Source organism: Aphelocoma coerulescens (genome assembly GCF_041296385.1).
Source record: "Aphelocoma coerulescens isolate FSJ_1873_10779 chromosome W unlocalized genomic scaffold, UR_Acoe_1.0 ChrW_unloc_scaf_4, whole genome shotgun sequence".
Classification (NCBI taxonomy): Eukaryota; Metazoa; Chordata; class Aves; order Passeriformes; family Corvidae; genus Aphelocoma; species Aphelocoma coerulescens.
The window spans coordinates 1,723,207-1,749,308 of record NW_027184083.1 but is presented as its reverse complement, the minus strand read 5'-3'; the positions used below and the strand labels follow the sequence as shown (position 1 = coordinate 1,749,308).

The following is a 26,102-nucleotide window of genomic DNA, read 5'->3' as shown; positions in this document are numbered from 1 at the left end:
CATTAACACATTTTTCAAGTATCAATACCTGTTCTTCCATTTTATCCTGTCTATCAAGAGCAGCTTCAACAGCATCAAAGAATTCTTCTTCATTAATCAGGCTATTAGGACCCTCCTAGAGCATAAGAAACAAAACTATTTCAAGATTTTGGAGACATGAGAGCTCCACTTAAGTTCAATATTAGAAATAGCTATTTATGTATTATGCATATAACTGACATAAGGAAATTTCTTCCATAGACCTTAAATATTTTCACCAATATTCATATATTAGAATTCATCTGAAAACTGTGCTTGTTAAAGGAAGTTATTTCCTTTAAGTACAATTTAGGGATACTTAAATAAACAAGCAAAAACCCCAGGAAACCAAAGACTGAGTAAAGTGTCAATATGCTTTGATATGAGATTTAGGTTTTAATTAACAGATATCTTCTCTTAAAAATGTTTACAGTATGTAAGTAAATATATTAACATAACTGTGTATTTAGACTCCTTCCAAGTATTCCAGTGCCTTAGGGTGGATTTCAGATATGTGCTCAAAGCACAAGACAAAATCCTGTGGATCACTATTGAGAATTCTTGGAAAGAACAGTTTAGCAATAAACAGCAGGTAGAGTTGTATTCAATTTTTAAAAACTTGTGTCCATTAAGTAGAATGATAATTTAAGAAAACTAGGTTTACTGCTTTTATTGTAAAACAAACTGGTCCAGCAAATTTCAAAAATCTACTTTACATCAGGGATATCTGGGAGAAGCAGCTGGGTTCATAACCAGGTAGACAAAGTCCAACTTCCTATCCATCCTTTTCTTTTACAGTGCCTCAGTCACAACAGAGAACATAAGCTCAAGTATCTTTTAAATATCTCAACATATTAATACTATTTCTCAGGCTATGATTTGTAAGTAGAAACCTGCTTATTTAACATAAATTAAAGAATTGAGTTCTTAAAAGTTATGCAAACTGCTTTATAGGTGCATTACTTTACATTATTGTTCAGAAGGCAGTTTAAGAGACTCAGACTGTGATTAAATAACCAAACTGAGGAAGAAGTTGATAAAACATGTCATTTAACAGATGAAGCAGAACCTAAATAATTGAATTTATCAACACATTTCAAATGGCAGTGACAAGTTAAAAATCAATTGAAATTAAACTTCAGATTCTAGGACTGCCTCTGCAGTCAAGGCTTTCATGTTTGTATTACATATCTAGACAGATGACTAATTAAAATGTAAGAGTACACAACTTGCAAATGAGCAGTATAAAATGTACAAGAAAAATAATTAAAAAGTCATCAAAAATATCTGTAAGCAAAATGCTTTAGACAAAAGCAGAGTAAGGAAACCCAAGGTGAAGACGGACTTCTATTCTCAAAACACCAAAGGATTTAGATTCTTCATTTAGTTTCAGTTTCCAAGGCAGAAAAAGTGGCATGAATACATTCCACAAAGACCTTGATTTACATATACACTCCTTTGAGAAACAAACTAATCTTCAATAGCCTTAGCATTTTTAAAAATTTCAGAAGCAGTATTTGTACCTCATAGTCTGGCCCTCCGAAGTGGGACTTTTTCTTCAGTTCTGTCACAGCATTTTTGTATGCTTCTTCAATTCTTCTCCTTTTCTCTATTTCCTGTAAAATTACATGATCATTTAAAGCAGCAAGAATATATTGACTGATAATACTCAGTATGACAATAAATGGAATCATCAGTATATAGGTTTTATTCCCAAGTAACAATTGCTAAGTTGCTGATTTTCTGATTTTATTTGAATGCATGCATTATATGTGCCCTTATAGATGCATATATAATACAAAGCTCAGGGAGCTAGCTACCCTGAGCATAACTTCTTTAAGTCACATGGAATAAACTAGATCAGCAAGAAAAATCTGGTATCTAATTGAATCATAGCTATTCATGGTTTGTTGAGGGTCAGTCCCACTTCAGTGCCTGAAAAAGTTATGGAGAATATTCTGGGAGTTATTGAAAAAGACCTGAAGGGCAACACAGTCACTGATCACAGCCAGCACAGGTTCATGAGGGGAAAGTCCTGCTTGTCAAACTTAATTTCCTTTTATGAGAAGGTAACCCACCTAGTTGATTAAGGGAAGCCAGTTGATGTCATCTTTTGGGATTTCAATAAAGCTTTTCATACTGTCTCTCACAGTGTCCTTCTGGATAAAAATGTCCAGCACACAGCTGGATAAACACATCACACACTGGGTTGGACTAAGTGGAGGTTACATGAGGCTGCTGACCAGTCACAAGTGGGGTTCCACAGGGCTCCATTTTAGGGCCAGTTCTCTTCAACATCTTCATAAACAACTTGAATGCAGGACTAAATGATATGCTGAACAAGTTTTTGTTGCAAAATGATTAAAGGATCAGGGGCATGGGTCATTGATAGAATTATGGGATCAATAAAAGAACTGTACAAGCAATAGGCCTGCAAGCAAAGGTTAGTGTGAGAAACTGCAGGAAAAAATCCGTGTGTGCGAAACAGGCCTGGGAACAAGAAGGGAGTTTGAGGATGTACAGCTGTGCAGATAAGACCCGGAGAAAGGAGGGTGAACTCTGAATTCTTTTAATCATAGCATAACTAGTAGGAGCTTGCCAATGTAGTCTAATTATGTAGAAGCAGAAATGCGCTTTGATAGGTTTTAAGCCACTTAAGAGTTAACAAGCTGGGATACTATATAAGTGCCTCTGGATTGCTAATAAAGGGAGCTTGCTTTTATCAACCATATTGGCTGGGTCAGCAATTTCTCCCCCCGCCGGAGTCCACGGACCTTTTCCAACAAGTTTTCAGGCAACACTAAATTGGGAGGAGCTGTCAACTCCCTCAAAGGCAGAGAAGGCTAAACTGTCCCTCTACAAGATGGAGGCTGTATAGTTTTGTGAAGTAGCAGGACTCTCACTATTCATATTTGTGTTTTTCTGCCAAGTAAAACATGGTTCTGAAGCTAGTGGTGTGGAGGCTGGAGAAGGAAGGAGAGCAAGCTGGATTACAACACTACTTAGACAACTTGTAAAACACTCATTGCTTTTAGTCACTGAAAGAGATCCTGTTCTTACTATGACACACCTGCACAGCACAGAGCCTGCATAGTGAATCTGCTGATATACAAAGGACAAACTTGATGCTGCACCTTCCAATTCTTCTAGCTGATTTTCCTGGGGTGACTGTATAATACTGTATTCCCTATTGTCTGACCTATGCCAGACATGAATCCTGTGCCTTCCTGTGTCTTTAAGCTGTTTCTCAGGAGAGGAAGGAGAGAAGCCAGGCAAATTTTCAGAGCGGTTTGTGCTCAAGGACACACACTCCCCTGCATTGCTGCTGCTACAGAGCCAAGGAAAGCACCTTCCTGCTTTTTCCCAGCTCTCGGCTCCTTTTCTCAGGAGAGAGATGGAGAGTTAAAACTCTTTGCTTTTTAGCTAGCCTGCTAGCTGAGGCAAGAACTTTTCTTGGGACTGTTCTGCTCCGGTCTGGAACAACATCTCCAGGAAGCCCCACGCTGTGGCCTGGAGGGGCCCATGCTGAACCCCAGCTCCAGAGAGGGCAGAGCCACATCCACAGAAAGGACTCTGAAAGCTACCCAGGTTTCTTCTCCACAGCAAGAGGTTTTATTATTTAGCATTATTCATTCTCTTTTCTGTGCCTGAGTGCACTTTGCTTGTTAAATAAATATTTTTTTTTCACTTTCCTCCGAGGAATTTCTTTCCAAACCTGGTGGGGGAAGGGCTGCTGAAATCTGCCTTCTAACAGAGGGATGTTCATTTTGGACATTTTCCTCCAAATTTGTCTCAAACCAAGACACTGGTCTTTTATGACACTGGACAGACTTACGAGAGCTTTAAAAACCTCCCAGCTAAAACAAACATGAATGTCTGCCCAATTTAATATAATTGTCCCCTCTAACCTCTCAGAGAAAACATTCTGAATTTTATAATCTTCTAATATTTATTTCTTTTTCAGAGCAGCATAAGCATCTCTCCAAGAAACCCAAGAGTACACAGAACATCATTCTCCTCCTACATCTATTTATCAGATGACAGAATAATTATTCTTTTGCTCAGGCCCATAGTTATAGAAGAGACGTTTACAGAGCCATGTTTAGTCAGTAAAACAAGGCAAAACAACAAAAGAAGCCCTACAACTGAAGTGGAATCAATAGTGTTAGCAAAGGTCTGAATACATTCAACTGCTGGTTTTAAATTCTTGTGCAGAGTGTAGGTGTCAAGGTGTTGGTTGTGGGGGGCTGCAGGAGTGGCATATGAGGGAGGCAGCCAGGGGCTGTCCTGTGTCAAACAGGTTCCAAAACAGACCCACCACAGGACATAGCTGAGCCCATCCACCACATGCATGGAACCTCTGTGAAAATGTATTTAAGAGCAAAAGACAGCCCAGGGAGAGAGGAGGGGGAACAAAAAGGGAGAAACAGAGGGAATGCAAAGGCCAGAAGAGAATGATGAGGAGGAGTTCCAGGGCAGAGAATATATCCACACTATATCCCATGAAGGACCCCATGCTGGACCAGAGGGACATTTCCTGAAGGAACTGAAAGGAATGAGGGACTTGTCTTTACAAACAAGCTGTGGGCCTGCTGGAAGATAAAACTAGTACTGAGAGATAAAAGAAACAATGGGAACAATGATGAATGTAAAGAAAGAGATTTGTCTTTATAAATAAATTATAGATCTGCTGATAAATGAAATTGGATATTGAGAGATGAAAGAAACAATGGGAAGAACCATAAATACCATAAGAATTAAAATAAAGGGGGGGTTATACATTAAAAGGGAGTCATGTATTAAGCATTTCAGGAAGTCTGTACCTCTTAAGTACCTCAGCCAATGGGGAAAGAGAGAGGGAAATGCAGCCAGGAAATTAGGATAAAAAGGAGGCTGCATCCTCTAACAACTTGAGAGATGCCAGGGGAATGCCCCATGGCCTCTCCCTTTATTCGAATAAAGTAACAGGACTCCTCTGTCTCCTGTTTGGACATAAACCTCGGGTGTTTGTGGATTAATTTTCCTGACAGAACCATGTTTCATGGAGGACTCCCAATGAAGAGGAGTTTTCCCAGAGGACTACAGCCCTGAAAAGGACCTGTGCTGGAGCAGGGGAAAAGTGTGAGAGGAAGAAGTGGCATAGACTAAGTGTTTTGGATTGACCCCCAACCCTTCATTTCCCACCCCCACCACATTCTGCATTCCGTGGGGCTAGCAAGAAGGGGTGTAGAGGAGCCTGCAGTTAAGGAGTGAAGTTGAGACTGGGAAATAGGGGAAGAAAGCTGTTTTAGTGTTTGTCTTTTTGTTTCCTACTAACTGTACCTATTTTAATCAGCAACAGATTTTCTACCAGGACAAAAACTTGTAAGCAATCCTCCTGTCTTTCTCTTGACTTGTGAGCTTTCTCATTCTATTTCTCTCCCCCCCCCCCCACTCCAGTCCTGCTGGATGGGGTGCTAAGTGAGCAGTTGGGTGGGCATTTGGCTGTTAGCCAAGGCTAACCCACAACAATTTTATACTATTTAATTCAATCAAAATCTCTTCATCTAATAAGCTAGGAATTAGAGGAATCCAAATAAAAAAAGTTATTTTATATTAGAATTATAGTAATTCACCATGAATGTGCTGTAACCCCCAGAAAGTTTCACTGACAAGTGTGACAAAGTTGCATGTCTGTTGCAGTGCAGGTGGCAGTGGCCACTGCAGCAGAGCATTCAGAGGACTGGTAAACAGGCCTCCAGAACACAGAGGTCTGATTTTCACCCCTTAGTTATGGCGAGTTCCCATGTTCCTAATGGTTCTTAGTTTACATGTTTTAAGTTTATTGGTTCAGGAGTTCTCCACCCAGTTTTATGTATAAGTTCATGTTTATGTATTTCCCCTAGTTGCTTATGTATTAGTTCTGGAAAGTTCTCCCTTCTTCGATGCCCCATTGGTCTACTCATGTAATTCCCTCCCCTAAGTTAACTCCATTGGTTATTCCCCTGTTATTGCCTCCTCCTCAGTCAATCCCCATTGGTTGTTTCCCTTTGTTCCACCCCTGTATAAAATGCTGTGCTTTCCCCTTTTTCCTGGTCTTTGTCCCTGGGTCTTCCACGGGCAATAAACCAGCTGGAACCTACACAGAGACCCCTCTCTCATCCTTTGCCTCTGCCGACACTTTTACACCACCTTTGTTTGGGGGCTCGCTCCTTGCAAAGGAGCCAGCTTTCCCTGCTTGCTGCAGCCAACCCCTGCCTACAGCAGTAGAAGACAAGGACATCTGCAGCTGGATGCTGTGCTGCCTCAGGCAGTCCCAACAGTGTCACATATCTACCAAAGTAGAGAAACTTAAAATCTCCAAGTTTTTAGGAGCTTTTGTTATTTTAATTTCTGGAAATCAAGTCCAAATAAGTTTGTGACCCCCCTTTAAAAGGTATTTACTTATGCTGTAGGAGTGCCTATGAGTAAGAATCAGGGGGAAGGCTCACAAGGCAGATATCCTGGTGGGAGACTGGTATAGAACACCCAACCAGGATGAAGAGGCAGATGAACTATTCTATAAGTGGCTCTCTGATGTTTCACGATCATCAGCCCTTGTTCTTCTGGGAGTCTTTAACTTGCCGAATGTCTGCTGGAAACTCACCACAGCAGAGAGGAGGCAGTCTAGGAGGTTCTTGGAGTATGTGGAAGAGAACCTCCTGACAGCCCTGGTAAGTAAGCCTGATACCAAAAGGGTTAATTCAATTTTTACCTGTGCCTGTGAATTTTTAGTAGAAAAACAAGGCATGCAAAAACTGCTTTCCCAGTTAGGAGGGTTGCAAGATAACAAGACATCTGGCTCAAGAATGTAGTGACAGACAAAACAAGGACTGAATCTGGGAACTCAGGGTCATAATGGGTAAGTTGTAATATGCATGTAGCAACTGTATATAAGCAACATTCTTGTAAAATCATGTGTCTGCATAGGGTTAGGAGTACCCCTTGTGGGACCTCAGGCCTGAATAAATGATGCCCTCTTTAACACCACATTAGTGTTAAGGGGTCTTATTCTGATATTTTGGAAGATTTGGTGACAGTAATTGGAGAGTGTTGATTGAATGCTTGTTGGGGTTTTGGAGTATTATTGGATGTTACTTTATTTTTGTGTGTGTGGTCAAAATTGCGTTTGTGGGTGAAGTTGCATTTGTGGACTTGGAGCACCCTCTTGTGTTGGTTTTAGTGATTGCAGTCTTAGCAGTCTCCCTTCTCTTTCCCCCCTTCCCCCATTACAAATCTGGAAACACCATTACTCCTTTCAGAGGTAATAGCTTGTGTACTTGTAATTATTGAATATGGAATTCTCCATTGTAATATATATTGAACCACTGGAAAAAGGCTGGAGGATACCCACTAAGTAAACGTAGACTAATCCACTATTGTAATCAGTGGTGGCTGGTATATAAGCTAGACAACCAAGCTAACTGGCTGGAAAATGGTACCTTAAATTACAACACCATTTTACAATTGATGTTGTTTTGTAGAAGGGAGGAGAAGTGGGAGTGAGGTGCTTTATGTAGATTTTTTCTTTAATTTGAGAAACCATCCAGAATGGCAAAAGGGATGTTTACCTGTCCTGTTACATCTCTTCATGTTAGCGTTAGAAAAGGAAAGGGCAAAGGATAGAAGACTGAAGCAATGTTGTTCCTCTTGCAGTATCAGACACCGGTGTTCGAAATGCAGTAGTCAACAGGAGGAGGATGATGTAAAGATGGTGGTACCAGATGCAGGAGATATGGAGATAGAGGATTTGTTTGTGTCTGATACTGGGGGAGTGCAAGGAGGAGGGGGCAGTCAGAGAGGTGCCAGGAGTTTATTTCAAGCTTGGTGGTGGGGCGGACCCAGGGTAAGCAGGAAGTGAGAAAGCAGGAAGAGGGTGAGCAAGAGATGGGTAAACAAGAGATGATAGCTCTGCTCTGGGAGGGAGTGGGAGCTTGTTGCCTGGTGGTAAAGGTACCTTTCTCCCTGATGGATCTCGAGGCATGGGCAAGACAGGCAGACTCCTACAGGGAAGACCCGGAGAGGGTAATTCAAGTATGTGAAACCATTCTCAAAACCAGAACCCAGACTGGGGGGATATCCAAGTCCTGATAGATAATCTATTAGATTCCACAGAAAAAGAGATGGTGCTCAGGATTGTTAGGAAGGAGGCAGACAGGATGGTTATAGAAGGCAGGTTACCAGGAATGGTGACAGAGCATTTTCCTTCCCAGGACCCCTGTTGGGACCCCAACACCAGGATAGGGAGACCTGCCCTGATACAATATCAGAATTGGATATTATTTGGCTTTAGACATGCAGTGCCAAAAGCAATCAATTGGTCTGAACTTTATAAGGTGAGACAAGGACTGCATGAGACACCAGGTGAATGTGTGGAACGCCTCAGGGTAGATGCCAGGAGATACACTAATATCAATCTGGAAAAAACAGAAGAAGCTGTACAACTGGCTTCTATATTTAAAGGGAACTCAGACCTGGATATTAAAAAGTTACAGAAACTGGAGGAAGCCAAATCTCGTGACTTAGGGACACTTTTACAAGTGGCCTGGAAAGCTTTTAATAATAGGGGAGAAGAGGAAATTAATAAGATCAAAGAGATGGAAAAGGAAAGGGAAGAGAGAGAAGGAAAGTGGAAAACTGAAAGGAAGGAGAGAGAAAGAAAACAGGAGCTGGAAAGGGAGATGTAGAGATGCAATGCTGATAGCAGCCCTGCAGAGGGCGCCATCTAATCGCAGAACAGGGAGAGGCCCTGCCCTGGGAGGATTAAAACCTAACCAATGTGCATATTCTAGAGATTTCGGGCATTGGAGAAGGGACTGTCGGCAGAAGCTGAAGGGGGTGGGGGTAACAGAGTTACCCTTACACCAAGACTGATGGGAACCAGGGGTGGAAACCCCAGCTGAACCCCTGGTTGCCATAGAGCTGTGGAAAAAGGAAAATTGACTTTTTAGTAGACGCTGGAGCTATTTATTCAGTATTAAATACAACCCAAGAAAAATTAGGCCAAGAAACTGTAAGTGTTGGTGCAAAAGGGAAAGCAGAAACAAGAACATTCTTTAACCCAATCAATTTTAAATTTGGAAAGCAATGGATAGCAAGAACTTGTATATTGCAGGGAATACTGGAACCAGACAATTCTAGAAGAATGCAGGAAGCCATAGAAAATGCAGTAACACCCTTGGTTTGGGCCAGAAGAACTTCAGGACGTTCCCTATGAGCTCAGCCTGTAAGCATTATCCTTAAACTTGGATCCAAACTGGTAAAGCAGAAAAAACATCCTTTAAAGTTAGAAGCTAGAAGGGGAGTTGAGAGTCTAATAGAGAATTTCAGATAGTTTGAATTATTGATTGAATGTGAATCAGAATATAACACTCCCATTTTGCCAGTTACAAAGCCTGGGACAGACAACTATAAACTAGTACAAGACCTACAAGCAGTCAATCAAATAGTTCAGGATACCCACCCTGTTGTAGCCAAACCTTATACCCTGTTAACAGCCCTTAAAGAATATCACCAATGGTTTACAGTAATAGATCTGAAGGATGCCTTCTTTTGCATACCTCTTGAGAAGCAAAGTCAGAGCATTTTTGCCTTTGAATAGGAAAATCCCCAAACTGGCTGGAAGACTCAACTTACCTGGAGTGTATTACCACAAGGATTTAAAAATAGCCAAACAATTTTTGGGAATCAATTGGCAAAAGAATTAGAGACCTTGAAGAAGGAGAACCCTGAAGGGTTAGTCCTACAATATGTTGATGACATCTTACTAGCAAGTGAAACTAAGGAAAAGCGCATGGAATTGACTATCAGTCTTCTAAATTTCCTGGGCCAGGGAGGCTACAAAGTATCTTGGGAAAAAGTTCAAATCATGAGACAGCAAGTTACCTACTTAAGATTTGAAATAATTCCAGGACAGCAGAAATTGGGAACAGACACAAAAGAAGCTGTCTGCCAGGTACCCCAACCTGCGACTGCCTGAGATTTAAGAGCGTTCTTGGGCATGGTGGGGTGGTGTAGATTGTGGGTCTCAAACTATGGACTTCTAGTTAAACCATTGTATGAGCTTTTAAAGGAGGCCCCAGAAGGACCTTTGATTTGGACTCCTGAGAGTGAATATGCGTTCTGTAATTTGAAGATGGCCCTCATGTCTGCACCTGCTTTAGGACTTCCAGACTTAATAATGGCCTTTGAGCTTTTTGTACACGAATGACAGCACCTTGCCCTTGGAGTTCTGGCTCAGAAGGTAGGAGACTTCAAGAGGCCTGTGGGGTACTTTTCAAAACAACCAAGTGTCAGACAGGGATGGCCCAGATGCCTGCAAGGTGTAGCAGCAACTGTTCTCCTCATCCAAGAGGCCAGGAAATTGACTTTTGGGAAAAAAAGGTAATAGTATATACTCTGCATGCTGTAACCACTGTATTAGGCCAAAAAGGGGGACATTGGCTTTCCCTGAGCCGTATGCTGAAATATCAGACTGTTCTAATGGAGCAGGATGTGGAGTTGAAGGTAACCACAGCAGTAAATCCAGGCCAATTACTGAACACCCCGATGCAAGGGGAAGAGCAGTTGACCCACGATTGCTTACAGATAATTGAGCAAGTTTATGCAAGCCCACCAGACCTACAAGATGCACCCATTGAAGATCCAGAGATAGAGTTCTTTACAGATGGAAGTATCTTGGTCCAAGATGGAAAAAGAAGGTCTGGTTATGCCATAGTCATGGCAACCAAGGTAATAGAAGCTTTACCACTGCCTGCAGAAACCTCAGCACAAAGGGCAGAGCTCATAGCATTACAAAAAGCCCTGGAATTGGCAGCAGGAAAAAGAATAAATATATGGACCGACTCAAAATATGCTTTTAGCATTGTTCATGCCCATGGAGCCATATTGAAAGAAAGAGGTCTATTAACAGCACAGGGGTCTCTGATTAGGTACAAACAAGAAATATTGTCCCTTCTTGATATTATCCAACTGCCCAAAGAAGTGGCTGTACTACACTGCAAAACAAACCAACATGGGAATTCCCAAATTTCTGAACGAAATAGACTTGCAGATAAAGCTGCACGAGAGGTTGCACAACAAGGCATCCTGACATTAATACTTGAGAAAGCTATTTCACTTGCAGAAGTTAACCCTGGATCTATTAAAGCAGATTTTAAATTACCTACTTATCTAAAAGCCCAGAATAAAGAGTGTGGATGGCTAGTAACTCCCAATAACCAGGTCATAGATCCACCACAACTGATGTTACAAATTGTAAAGAAGAAACACCAGAAAACTCACTGGGGAATCAATGCTATGGTAACCAGCCTATGGACTCAGATACTCAGTGTCTGTATGACAAAAATTATCAAGTCCATTACAGATAAATGCCCGATATGTCTTAAAAATAACCCTTTGAATTTAAAAAGACTGCCTTCAAGTATCACCAAAAGAGGAAACACTCCTGGAGATTACTGGCAAATTGATTTTTCTGAGCTATCATGCCAACAAAGATACAGGTATCTCCTGGTATTAGTAGATACCTTTTCTGGGTGGCCAGAAACTTTCCCCTGCTGCACCAACAAGGCTAGTGAAGTCACTAAGGTACTCCTCAAAGAGACCATACCCAGGTTTGGAGTGCCTATCGGGATGTCATCTGATAGAGGACCTCATGTAATATCTGAAGTGTTATATCAACTTAGTGAGCCGTTAGGGATAAGTTGGGACTTACATACTCCATGGAGACCCCAATCTAGTGGAAGGGTTGAGCGAATTAATCAAACTTTAAAGAGACAAATTAGCAAAATGTGTCAGGAAACCTCTTTGAAATGGCCACAGGTGTTACCACTAGCTTTGTTACGAATTAGAGTTGACGTTTGGAAGACCATAATCTGTTACAACTTTCCCTGAATCCGAAGAACAAATTGGGAATTAGGAAGTAGAACAATATTTAGTTTCATTAGGTAAATCCTTGAATGAACTACAAAGGCTTATTATTCTCTCTGAACCCCTTACCCTAGACACCCCAGTTCATCCATTTCAGCCTGAGGATCACGTATACATCAGGACCTGGAAACCACAACCACTTCAGGAGTAATGGAAAGGACCTTATTTAATTCTGTTAACTACAAGAATGGCAGTGAAAGTGAAAGGACTTAACTCCTGGGTTCATTGCACCAGAATTAAGGCTCTTGACTCAGAATTGACAGTGGAAAACACCAGACTTCTGTGACTGAAAATTTCAAAAATATTTGTGGACAAGTAGTGAAATGTATAAGCTAATGTTTATGGGAATTTTTTTATCTTTAGGTGAGGGTGTTGAAGAAAATTTAATATTGACTTTAATCCAAGAGTTTGGTAAAATGCACAATCTGTCCAGCATTACAGCTTGCCTCCCTATCCCCAGTTCAGCAGGGGAACCTATTCCTTGGGAAATTATCCCTATAGATCTGTCAATTGTGATACACTATGATAATCTGATTACGGTGATGGCAAAAGCAAACATCACTCACTCTTTGGATGAGAAAGAGAGATGTAGGCAACAGGGAGATGGCCTTCTTGAGGATCCAATAGCTTGGAGGCCAGGAGATAATAGAATTATTTTAAGAAAGGAAAAAGGTAAGGAGTGTCCAGTAGGGTCCCATACTCTCGACCAACATTTTCTGGATTTTGCCTTGGGAGCCTCAGGAGGAGAAGCAGCCAGGTTGTTAGATTTATGTGTTACTAAAAATCACACCCAAAATGTTTCACACTTGCCAGAATGTCAAACTCTCCAAAGCAAGCCTTGTACTTGGACAAAACCCTTAGAAGGACAATGGAAATACTTGGGAAAGGTAGAATGGTGTCTGAATTGGGGAATCACACCTATGTATAATCTAAGTAAAAATCAATGGAGGTGTGGAGAAAAAGAAAACCATGAAAATCTGTCCAGCACCATAAGCTGGATGGCCAAATTAGTTCTAAATTGTAATAACAAACACTTAGATTGTGTTAAATCTCTGGAAGTTCCTTCCCCAAGTTACACTGTTTGGGCTGCTTCAGACGGATATTGGACCACCCAACTCCTGCTTGGACTGACCACCAGGCAAGTTACTTTAGGGTTATTAACCCTATGTCCAACTTGGAAAAGAAGCTCCATAAAAGCCCAGTACTGGAATAAGGTAAAACGAGATATTGAGGATGAATGGACAGGGCCTTCAGCTTCTACACAGTTTGAATGGGCCCTACAGAGTTTTCTCTTACCAGGAGTCATGGCTCTAGAAAACAGAATTTTGTTAGAAAATCTAACTTGGCAAGTAAGGAAACTATCTGAAGCCACAGAAAGGCGATTTCAAATTATGAATAAGCAAATACAGGCAAATACTAAATTCACATTATAAAACAGACTGGCCTTAGATTTATTGCTGGCCAAAGAACAAGGGCTTTGTGGGTAATTAAAACTGGATAGAGAACACTGTTGTGTACACATCCCAAATGTAACAGAAGATCTCCAAAAACAACTTAACAAAATGCGGCAAGTTCCTGAAGATAGCAATGCTATCCAAAAGGCCTCTGAAACTAATTGGCTTAACAAAATTCTTCAAGGAATAGGGGGATGGTCCTTGAGAGGATGGCTGGCTGGAATACTGGAAACCATCATAATTGTAGTAATTATTGTAGTAATTACCGGTCTTGCTGTTAGTTGGGTTTGTAGAATAATCAATTGTGATCTCGCGAGAATGTATGCGACTATAGAGAAAAATTGAGTTGAAACTTATCAAATGACCTTGAGGAATTTGAAAGGTTTCAAAGGGGGAAATTGATACCAAAAGGGTTAATTCAATTTTTACTGTGCCTGTGAATTTTTAGTAGAAAAACAAGGCATGCAAAAACTTCTTTCCCAGCTAGGAGGGTTGCAAGATAACAAGAAGACATCTGGCTCAAGAATGTAGTGACAGACAAAACAAGGACTGAATCTGGGAACTTGGGGTGGGTTTTATGGTAATGGATAAATTGTAATATGCATGTAGTGACTGTATATAAGCAACACTCTTGTAAAATCACATGTCTGCATAGGGTTAGAAGTATCCCCTGCGGGACCTCAGGCTTGAATAAATGATGCCCTCTTTAATACCACATTAGCATTAAGGAGTCTTATTCTGATATTTTGGAAGATTTGGTGACAAGTCTACCAAGAGTTGGGGCCCACTAGACCTGCTGTTTACAAACAGAGATGGGCTGCTGGGACATGTGGTGGTCAGAGGCTGTCTTAGGCACAGCAACCACAATATGATAGAGTTTTCAATAGTTGGTAAAGTAAGGAGGGGAGTCAACAAAACCTCTACTCTGGACTTCTAGAGGGTGGACTTTGGCCTGTTCAGGACACTGTTTCAGAGAGTCCCCTGGTGAACAGTCCTTAATAACAATGGGGTCCAGGAAGGCTGGACATACTTTAAGAAGGAAATTGTAAAGGTTGAGGAGCAGTCTGTCCCTATGTGCCAAAAGACGAGCTGTCGAGGAAGAAGACCGGCCTCGCTGAACAGGGATCTCTTACGAGAACTCAGGGAAGAAAGAAGGTTTATGACCTTTGGAAGAAGGGGCAGGCAACTCAGGAAGAGTACAAAGATGTCATTAGGTTACATAGAGAGAAAATAAGAAAGGCAAAAGCTCAACCAGAACTCAATCTGCCTACTGCTGTGAAAGATAATAAAAAGGGTTTTTATAAATACATTAACAACAAAAAGAGCACCAAGGAAAATCTCCATCCTTTATTGTACATGGGAGGGAATATAGTCACCAAGGATGAGGAAAAGGCTGAGGAACTTAACATCTTCTTTGCCTCAGTCTTCAACAGTAAAACCGGTTATCCTCAGGGCAACTGGCACCCTGAGCTGGTAGACAGGGATGGGGAGCAGAATAGCCCCCCTGTAATCCAGGAGGAAGCAGTTAGCAACCTGCTGAGCCACTTAAGACACTCATAAGTCTATGGGACTGGATTGAATTAGTTTGAGGGTGCCGAGAGAGCTGTCAGAAGAGCTCATCAAGCCAATGTCCATCATTTATCATCAGTCCTGGCTGACCGGGGAGGTCCTGGATGACTGGAGGTTTGTGGGAGACAGGAGTAGAAACTCCTGCAATTAAAGGAGGCTTTGATTTACAACCCTGGAAGAGACTAGGTCTGGCTTCATTGACAGAGATTTGTGGACTTTAAGCAAAAGGATTACAAACTTGTGTTCCTATCATTATAAGTAAAATTGTACACTGGGTGTTTTGGTGAAGGGTTTTAAAATATAATAGTGTGATTTTATATAGTTTAAGTTAAGAATGTAGATGGTATAAGAGAGACAACTGTGTGTACGTGACATGAGAAGTTATTGGTCAAGACATAGCTGCACTGCAGTGAGAAGTGCCACAGGTGATAGGTCATTAATCTAAGTGTCGTTTTAAGTATCTAGTGGATTAGAAAGTTATAAATTACGATGTAACCCTAAATCTTGTGACTAGTCGCCATTACTCGGAGGTGTTGTAAAATCTCACGCCTCTACTGATGCGTTTGTTATTTTAAATAATAAATTCGTGTAGTTGCATAGTCCCATCCCTGAAAGTTATTTTCCTCCGACACGTGAAAGCGCGAGAAACGGACAGAGGTTGGCCGATGTGATGCCCATCCACAAGAGGGGTCAGAAGGAGGATCTGGGGAACTACAGGCCTGTCCCCCTGATCTCAGTGTCTGGCAAGGTTATGGAACAGATCATCTTGAATGCCATCATATGGCATATAGAGGACAACCAAAGGATCAGACCTAGCCGGGATGGGTTTAGGAAAGGCAGGTCCTGCCTGACCAACCTGATTTCCTTTTATGACCAGGTGACCCACCTTATGGATGAGGAGAAGGCTGTGGATGTTGTCTACCTGGACTTCAGAAAAGTCTTTGATACTGTCTCCAATGGCATTCTCCTGGAAAAGCTGGCAATCCATGGCTTGGACAGGTACACTCTTCATTGGGTTAAAAACTGGCTGGGTGTCCAGGCCCTGAGTTAGTGTGATGGTAAATGGTGTCACACGTGGTTGGTGGCTGGCTAGTCACTAGTGGAGTTCCTCAAGGCTCAATATTGGGGCCAGTCCTGTTTAATATCTATCAATGATCTGGAAGAGTGGATCAAGTGTATCCTCAGTAAGTTCACAGACTTCACCCAAGTTGGGCTGGGAGTGTTGATCTGCTGAAGGGTAGGAAGGCTCTACAGAAGGATCTGGACAGGCTGGATTGATGGGCCGAAGCCAATGGTATGAGATTCAACAAGACCAAGTATTGGGTCCTGCACTTAGGCCACAACAATCCCATGCAGTGCTACAGTCTTGAGGAAGAGTGTCTGAAAAGCTTCCCAGCACAAAAAAGGACCTGGGAATGCTGGTCAACAACAGCTGAACATGAGTCAGCATGCACTCATGCGGCCAAGAAAGCCAATGCCATCCTGGCCTGTATCAACAATAGTGTGGCCAGCAGGACCAGGGAAGTGTTTTTCCTCCTGTACTTGGCACTGTGTTCTGGTTTGGCCAAATTTAGAAATATATACTCTGAGAGAAGGCACAACCACCCCTCCCCCACCAGGTTCGGGAAAAATAAATTTTCCTCGAAGGAAAGTGAAGGAGATAAAACTATTTATTTACCAAACACACGGGGAAAGGAAAATAATGCTAAATAATAAAATCTCTTGCTGTGGAGAAAAAAACCTGGGAAAGTGTTAGAGTCCTCCCTTTGGTCTCCTTGGAGCTGGGGCTTGGCCCAGGGCCAGACCCTCTGTGCCTGGTGGAAAGTCTTCCTGATGTGCTCTGGGTTGAAGCAGTCCAGTAGAAAAGGGAGACAATCCGAAATTCCAGGGAAGGAAAAACAAAGTTCAACTCTCAGTCTCTCTCTGGAGAAAAAGAAAACTGAACAACTGGCCAAAAGCTGACTGGAAAGCAGCAAGCTGGGTGCTTCCTCGCTTCCCTGCCACAGCTGGGGAAAAAAAAAATTGCTATCTCTGTGCCTTTCTATGCCTCTAAACTGAGCCTGAGAGGGGGAAGGAAAAACTGAGCAAAACTTTTTCAAAGCAGTTTGCAGCTTGTTCAAGGTCACACAAAGTTAATTTCTGGGTATAGGGCAGCAATATGGGATACATATAAAGTCACCCCAAGACACACTGGTGACGCCACACCTCGACTGCTGTGTCCAGTTCTGGGCCCCTCACTACAAGGACACTGAGATGCTGGAGCAAGTCCAGAGAAGGGCAACAGAGCTGGTGAAGGGTCTGGAGCACAAGTCTGATGATGAGAGACTGAGGGAGCTTAATCTGGAAAAAGGAGGCTCAAGGGTGACTTTATCACTCTCTACAACTACCTGAAAGGAGGTTGTAGCCAGGTGGGGGTCAGCCTCTTCTAGGCAACTAGTAACAGGACAAGAGGACATAGTCTCAAGCTGCATCAGGCAAGGTTCAGGTTGGACATCAGGAAGAATTTCTTTATGGAAAGGGTTGTTAAGCATTGGAACGGAATGCCCAGGGACATGGTGGAATCACCATCCCTGGAGGTGTTCAAGAAACAACTGGACGCAGCACTTAGTGCCATGGTCTAGTTGACAAGGTGGTGATCACTCAAAGGTTGGACTCAATGACCTTAGAGGTCTTTTTAAACATAAATGATTCTATGATTCTGTATGAGTGAAAGTGAAATTTAGGTTTGAATTTTTAAGAAAACAAGTGCTTTAAAGTTAGTCCACAGAAGAAAAATATGACAAATAACTAATCTAAACCAAATTCTATACTAACATATTATTCTGTAATAACATATACTAACCTACTGACAAGAAAAAATCACTTCATCCATGCTGTAAGCAAACTGTGATCAGCAAGAGTGAACTGTGTTTACTTAGTCTGGAATAGAGAAGGCTTTTGTGGGGGGACTTAGTAGCCTTCCAATACCTCCAAGGAGGTCATCAACAAACTGAGCCAGACTCTTCACAGCGGTCTATAGTAGGAAGAGGAAAAACAATAGGCAGATACTAGAATAAGAGCTGCTCCAAGTGGATATATAACAGCAGTTGAGCATCAGAACAGGCTGCTCAGAAATGCTCTGCAGTCTTCAGCCTTGGAGATTTGAAATGAGACTTGATAAATCCATGATCAACCCGGTCTGATTCAAACTGTCCTTCCTTTAAGCAGGAGGTTGTACTAGAGATGGTCTCTTCTAACCTGAATTACCCTACAATCCTATGAACAAGCTTCAAGTGTTAGGTCTGCTATAATTCCTCCAACTACCTACATGTAACAATAATAAATTAAATGTTGACAGAAGTCACAATACAGTTAGATAGGACCAGGTCTTTGACATACAAAGAGCCAGGAGACATGGGCAAGGATTCAAACGTGGTTGTATTTTGCCTGAATAACTTCATTCTTTGAATTGCGTACCACTAACACATATTGAGTAAGATTTGAAATGTGATATACACCATATGGAAATATGCTAAATTAAAAACAAGACAACAATGGCTAAAGGACTGTACAGGACACCAGCCAGTGATGGCATGATTCTAGAAATCAAAGCCTGAAGTACAACCTTGCCATGTTTCTAGAACATCTCATCTGAAGAAAGAAGACACTGCTCCTTTCAAGTTGCTATAGTGGTTGAATAGGCTTACCATGAACTATCACTGCCATAAGAATAACATATTATAATATCAGCCCCACCCCACCCCAAAAATTAACCAATTGGTATAAAATATTACTTAAATTAATCTCTTTAGTCTCCTAAAGGTAAGTGAAATAACTGTATCTTAGACCTTTAACGTTAGAACTGGTTGTTCTCCTCAGTTCTGTCACAATTTCTTATCACAAAACATTTCAGAGATTTGCACATCATTTTGCAAGCATGGATAATTAGGTCTCTTTTAGAGGGCTGCAAGCAATACACTTATTACTGTAGAATACTATCAGGTTCTTTATAGTATTAAAAATATAGGAATACTCTCTGAACAAGGGCTGGGAAAAGAAAAAATATGATGAATAATGTTACTGTATCACCAACAAAAGGAGGTTTTAACATGTTAAAGGAGTAATCAATAATGAAAGCATCTAAAATTAATAAATGCTGTACATAAAAATAAAAGTAATACCTGGAATAATAAAGTTTAAACCAACTAATTTGAAATTTCAATTTTAAGCTGAAGAAACAATTTTTTCAACAAAAGTTAAAGAAAAATGATCTTACCTTATCTAGTCTTTTTTGCCAACTTTCTTCATGTTTGACCATGAGTTCAATACAATGAGAGAGTGTAGCAAGTATTCCAGCAGTAGTTGCCTTGAAAGTTATGGCTTCTCCTTTAAAGTCTATGCCATTAATTCCTTTGGGTGTCACATATGGAAACACTAAAACCAAATATGAATTATTCACTGATAACTGCCTTAAACTCAAACAAGCATTTTACATGTATGCTTTATATTATCACTGTTTGAAGAAAATAGACTGGCTAGAAATTTAATTTAAAAATAAAAATCAAAAGTACTAATAATTTTCAACTATTCACTGGATAAGGAAAGAGATTTAAAAAGAAAAACACATCCCTCAGCTTCATCTTGCTATACTGTATTTCAAGTCTGCTTGTAATGCTGTATTACTCTGCAAATCATGTGGGTGGAGGGAGTGGGAATACTTTGTAACAATAGCAGTTTGACAGCTTGAAGTTGGGCCTAATTAATACAGAACAGCCTTAAAACATATCCAATACAGCACTAAGAAAGAAACAATTTCAAAAAGCAATGAAACACCAAAGGTAACATTTCAAGGCTGCTTTAAGCAGGTAACTATAGATTTAAAAACCACTACATAAAAAGGTATGATATAAAAGTATCAACTATGTTGAATTATCCAAGTACTGTGATGTTTTGTAGTTCCAACAACTACTTCTTGCTGTCAACCAGGCCATCTGTTACTAAGGCTATTTAAACAAGTCACTTAAAATGTGTGACAAAAAAGTACCTATTCTATGTCAAACTCATATGTAGGTTGACAGAATAACAAATCAAACACTAAGCAATAATGTCAGAAAATATTAGAAAGCAGAAGTAACACTCATGTTGAAGCTGAGCCAAGCAAGTTAAAGTAACTCCTGCTATGCCATGGGGCAACCTGATGACTTATCACCCACTTGGATATTGCTTTCTTTTCCTGGTCTGTCAGTTTGTCAATGTGTCACTGTTATGGTTTAAAGAGTAAACATAATTATTTGTGTAAATTTATGCAATATCAATCTGCAAGGGTAAAAAGCAGAGCTTTCAAGCATCTCAGTTCTTGCAGAGAAGAGAAATGCAACTGCTGTTCTCTAATAGTAGACCACAATATCTACACTTAAGGAACAGAAAGCAAGCATCACATGATCTTAAGACATGGTTCAAGTCTCCAGAGGTTTTATATGCCCTTCTTTCAGAAGGAATCAAACTTTCTCAAACATGTTTACATACCACACACTACTTCAAATACCTCAGTAAACATACATACTATGGTAGAACACAGCTTATCTTTTTGTTTCATGTAATCAAGAATACTCCCTAAAAGGATATAGACAATGGGAGTGAAAGAAAGAAAGATCAGTCTGTTTCAGAAGCAATAATGAGCTCTCCCTCCCCCTAACAGCTACAGAGGGAAAAATGCAGTTTATACTGCTAATATGTCATGCTGGTGTAGACCATGTTCATGTGCAGGCTTACCAGCACAGCTACGCTGCTTATACATGTGATTTCTCTCTTAAGTATGCAACATGCTAGACACACTGAAGAAATTACCACTCACTGCAACAGTATAAAATAATTTCATAAATCTATGGTAAACTGCAAGGGAGATGCAGCAAAGTAGCCTCATTTCCTGAAAAAAAGCCAGCTTTTTTTCCTGGATGTCTTTAGGTCTCATTTACAGCTCATTAATACTTCCACACAGTTTCAATCATCATGTATTCTAAGTAATTCTTTAATAACTAGTCTCAAAGTAGCAGTGATACATACAGAGTTTGCAGTTTCAGTGTCATCAAATTTCAAAATTAAATCTTGCATCAGGAGATCTGTAGGTTCAAGTTAAAGGCTAATAGAAAAGTGTTCTTATCATTGCAACTGCTCTTGCCTAGAGATCAAACGGTATGTAGCCAATTGAAAGAAGCAGCAGTATGATTTTTCTTCTACTTTAACTTCAACATCTTCCAAGTGGTTTCTTTTTAATTATCCTATCTCTTAATAATTTTGCTTTATTCATTAATTGTTTTCTCTTGCCTTTCTTATAATGGATTTTTCATAGCATGTTTTAGCCTTCTTCAATAGCTCTTCAGCCCTTCTCTCCTACACACCTCTGTTTGTTAGGATAGATCGGTTGTGCCTTCTTATTCATAAGATGCTGTTTGTAATACTTTCCCAGATGTTCCAAAAATCACCTGTTCAATCAAATCTGTTTTCCACTGAAATGAAAGACTAGTTTTAAAAGACATTAAGTAGAAAAACAAAGTTCCTTTATCTTTTCTCTTAACATCTTATGCCATTAAACTAATTCTAAATGAAAGAGAAATGCTTTGGTACACAACCCATTTATTTATACGTACTGTTGCTGATATTCTGTGGATACCAATAGTATCAATATAATTAGTTTTCCTCTAAAAATAATCTCATTATTCCAGCAGTATGTTGGTGAATATTCTTCCTCCATTCAAAGCATTAAAATCCAACACATATCCCACTGTGTTTTATATAAAAATTTTCTTTCAGTCTCTGTACCATTTCCATCTTTGTAGTTTCAGTACAAAACCACCTTCCATCTTCAAAGAGGTTCCCTTAAGTACCACCTACTGCTCTTATTCCTACATAATTTAAACCCAAATCCTGAGCAGATGAATGGCAACACTTCCTGATCAAGATTCTACATTCTTAGATTCTGAAATCCCACTGGGTAAATGTGCATCAGCCAGGATCTCCCTTGGTGCTTTATACAAATGATAATTGTTTCAGTTACCAGATTTTCTAATTGGAAAATGAGCAGTAAATTTGAATACCTTCATAGTGCTCTTTTTAACTTTCGCTCAAAGACCTAGAGAACTCTACTAGTTTAGAACCAAGCTAGAAAATTAAATCCACTCAAGATGCTCCCTTTTTCTCCTGCCCCTTCCGATAATGGAGGAACACTAGGAGAGATTATAAATTGAAATTACAATTTACTGAAAAATTGCAATACCTACACAATGTTAATAAAAGAATGTACAGAAGAGACAGTTTTACCCACAAAAGGGCACTCACCACTGAACAAACAAAAACGCCTCCCAAAGATGGCACCTGGCGTGGTTTCCCAGACAAAGGCAAAATGGTTACTGGCCCTGGACTGGGGCAACATGGTATTTGGAAAAACAAAAAGTTATATCGGGAGGCTCTCACAGCTTAACTTTTTCCTCCCAGCCCAAAAACAAAACAGGGACAAAAAGAAACTTGGAAAGCTAGTTCATCCAAATGAGGAGTTGTGCTGCTGAAATGCTGACTTTGCACCACCTGGCACAGCTCGGGCCCCACTGCAGGGGCTCTCTCTCCAGGGTGGTGGCAGCGGTGGTGTGGGTGCAGGGACTCACTCTCTGGTGCAGTGGAGTTGTGGCAGCAGCAATAGCAGTCCCAGTCCCACACCCTCTCCAGAACGAGCCCAGAAAAAGAAATGAAAAACTTCCTATTTCCAGCCTTGGCTTTTTCCCTTCCAAAACCACACCCCCCATCAGTGACATGGATGGTATTGAATAGACAGCAAAAAAACTCCACCCCCTTGTTTCTGTACCCAAGATATTATCCATCCCTTATTACCATTACCATCATGCCCAGATTTCATACCTTTCAACTATATACATATATATACATATAGCTATGCACAAGTACAGGTATTATTTCAGTAGTCACTGGAAATACCCCCAAGATGTTTGTTGAATTATTTTAGTCCATGACTGGTGTAACTGGACCAGTTCATACTCATTGTCCATGGTATTTACGACATACAGTGTCAGTGTCATTCAACAACCCATATTACATATGGAATTCAACATTACAGATGGTTCTCACCCAAATATCAAATCACCTTGAGGTATATATCATGTTTCTCTGTCCCTCTGCATTTCCCACCAAGTGCACCCAGGTCCTTGAGCAAAAAGAATCCCATGCCCATGGGTTTGCCTCTGCTTGAAACAGGACTAATCCAAGCTGTCTTCCCTAACACATTCCTCATATGCACCATGGGGACATTATCCCCTTCCACAGTATGCAGAGGTTCTGATTAGGCAGAGCTGGCTTGATTGGTGGAGCCTCTAGTGTTAACTAACCAGGTGACCTTCACTAAATGTAGATCCCAATGTTTGAAGGTCCCACCGCCCATTGCTTTCGATGTGGTTTTTAACAGTCCATTACATCATTCCATCTTTCCAGAGGCTGGTGTGTGATAGGGAATATGATACACCCACTCAATACCATGCTCTCTAGCCCAGGTGTCTATGAGGCTGTTTTTGCAATGAGTTCCGTTGTCTGACTCAAATCTTTCTGGAGTGCCATGTGGCCACAGGACTTGCTTCTCAAGGCCCAAGATGGTGTTCTGGGCAGTGGTGTGAGGCACAAGATCCATCTTCAGCCATCCCATGGTTGTTTCCACCACTGTAAGCATGTAGTGTTTGCCTTCGCAGGTTTGCGGGAGTGTGATGTAATTGATCTGCCAGGCGTCCCCATATTTATATTTTAGCCATCATCCCCCATATCACAGAGGCTTTACCAACTTGGCCTGTTTGATTGAAGCACATATTTCACACTTATGGATAACCTGGGAGATGGTGTTCATGGATAAGTTCACCCCTCAGTCATGAGCCCATCCGTATGTTGCATCTCTTCCTTAATGACCTGAGGCATTGTGGGCCCATCAAGCCAGAAATAATTCACCCTTATATTTCCATTTCAGATCTACCTGAGACACTTTAGCCTTGGTAGCTTGATCTACCTGTCCATTGTTGCAATGCTCTTCAGTAGCCCAGCGCTTGGGTATGTGTGCATCTACATGATGGACTTTTAGAGCCAACTTCTCTACCCAGGTAGTAATGTCTTGTCACACTTTGGCATCCCAGGTGTGTTTACTTCTTCACTGCCAATTGGTCTTTTTCCATTGCTTCAGCCACCCCCACAGAGCATTTGCTACCATCCACAAGTCAGTGTAGAGGTAGAGCGTTGGCCATTTCTTTCGCTCAGCGATATCTAAAGCCAGCTGGACGTCTTTCAGCTCTGCAATCTGACTTGATCCACCTTGTCCCTCAGTAGCTTCTGCAATTCACCACATAGGACTTGATACAGCAGCTTTCCATTTTCAGTTTGTCCCTACAATACAGCAGGAACTGTCAGTAAAGAGAGCATGTCACTTTTCATTTTCTGGTACCTGATTATATGGTGAGGCCTCCTCAGCATGTGTCACCTGCTTCTCTTCTGATGATAGTCCAAAATTTTCTCCTTCAGGCCAATTCATGATGATCTTCAAGATCCCTGAGTGATTGGGGTTTCCTATTCAAGTTAGCTGTGTGAACAGCATGCCCTGCTACAGTGGGGAATACTGTAACACGATGTATCAAACAAGGAGGCCCGTGGAAAAGAAATATATATGGACAGATTCTTGATAGATGTTTCAGAGCTGTTTATTTCTCCAACTGCATGGCCGGAGGTTGCCTAGGAACTGCCACAGTCACGAGACCCAAGGGTCCTTCCCCGCGCAGGGGAACACCAAACAACCAATGGGGAATGAGGCTGACCAGGGGCTAAGGAAACCACGTGCCTCTCCCCAGGGCTACATGGCAGGGGGGACGAACCCCAACACTTCAATGACTCATTTACTCCACGTAGCATCAGTGGCATAATGTGCGGAAGGGACTTTCCCTTTGAATATCCAGCCCAGCTCTGGTGATCGTGGTGCCAGGAGGAGCTGTGCTTTGGTGCCAATCACTTCTGAAGCAGCTCCAACCCCTTCATAAGCTGCCAGGATCTCTTTTTTAGTTGGGGTGTAGCAGGCCTTGGATCCTTTGTATCCCTGACTCCAGAACCCCAGGGGCCATCCTCAAGTGTCCCCAGGTATTTTCTGCCAGAGGCTCTGGGAAGGACCATTCTCCCTGGCTGCAGTGTAGAGCATGCTTTTTACATCCTGTCCTGTCCTGACTGGCCCAAGGGCTACTGCATGAACAATCTGCTGTTTAATTTGTTCAAAAGCTTGTTCTTGTTCAGGGCCTCATTTGAAATCATTTTTCTTCTGTGTCACAAGATAGAGAGGGCTTGCAATCTGACTGTACTCTGGAATATGCATTTTCCAAAAACCCACAGCACCTAAGAAAGCCTGTGTTTCCTTCTTGCTGGTCATGGGGGACATAGCAGCTATTTTGTTGACCACATCCACTGGAATCTGTTTACATCCATCTTTCCATTTCACTCCTCAAAACTGAATTTCCTTGGCAGATCTCTTGACCTTACTTTGTTTTATGGCAAAAACGTCTTTCAGGAGGATTTGGATTACCTTCTCCCCTTTCTCAAAAACTTCCTCTGCTCTGTTGCCCCATATGATGATGTCATCGATTTACTGCAGGTGTTCAGGAGCATCATCCTTTCCTAGTGCAGCCTGGATCAGTCCACGGCAAATAGTGAGGCTGTTTTTCCACCCCTGGGGCAGCTGGTTCCAGGTGTACTGCACACCCCTCCAGGTGAAAGCAAACTGTGGCCTGCACTGTGCTGCTAAAGGAATGGAGAAAAACCCATTAGCTGCCTTGGACTCCAGTTCGTACTGAAGTTCCAGCATGTCTGGCACAACAGCACTCAGGCATAGTGTGACTTCGTTCAGGCCATGATAGTCTACTGTCAGCCTCCACTCTCCACTGGACTTACACACTGGCCATTTAAGACTATGAAAGGGTGAGCAAGCCTTCCTGATCACTCCCTGGCTCTCCGGTTCATGAATCATCTCATGGATGGGGGTCACGGAGTCCCGGTTGGTGCAGTATTATCAACGGTGCACTGTTGTGGTAGTGATCAGTACCTGTTCTTCTTTAACCTTCA

The 26,102-nt window shown here is 41.4% G+C and overlaps 1 protein-coding gene across 5 annotated transcripts in view; it reads right to left on the bottom strand.

Moving 5' to 3' along the window:
• The window catches only part of LOC138102900 (ceramide transfer protein-like), a 294,805-nt gene that overhangs the window by 24,736 nt on the left and 243,967 nt on the right, over nucleotides 1-26,102 (bottom strand). For all 5 annotated transcript variants that reach the window (XR_011147606.1, XM_069000676.1, XM_069000677.1 and 2 more), the window contains 3 exons: nucleotides 19,243-19,400; nucleotides 1,542-1,634; nucleotides 29-115 (listed from right to left, as the gene is read on the bottom strand). Coding sequence is in view for 4 of the 5 variants with exons in the window: in XM_069000676.1 (XP_068856777.1) it covers nucleotides 29-115; nucleotides 1,542-1,634; nucleotides 19,243-19,400 (338 nt within the window). In the remaining variant the exon portion in view is untranslated. The remainder of the gene's footprint in view (nucleotides 1-28; nucleotides 116-1,541; nucleotides 1,635-19,242; nucleotides 19,401-26,102) is intronic.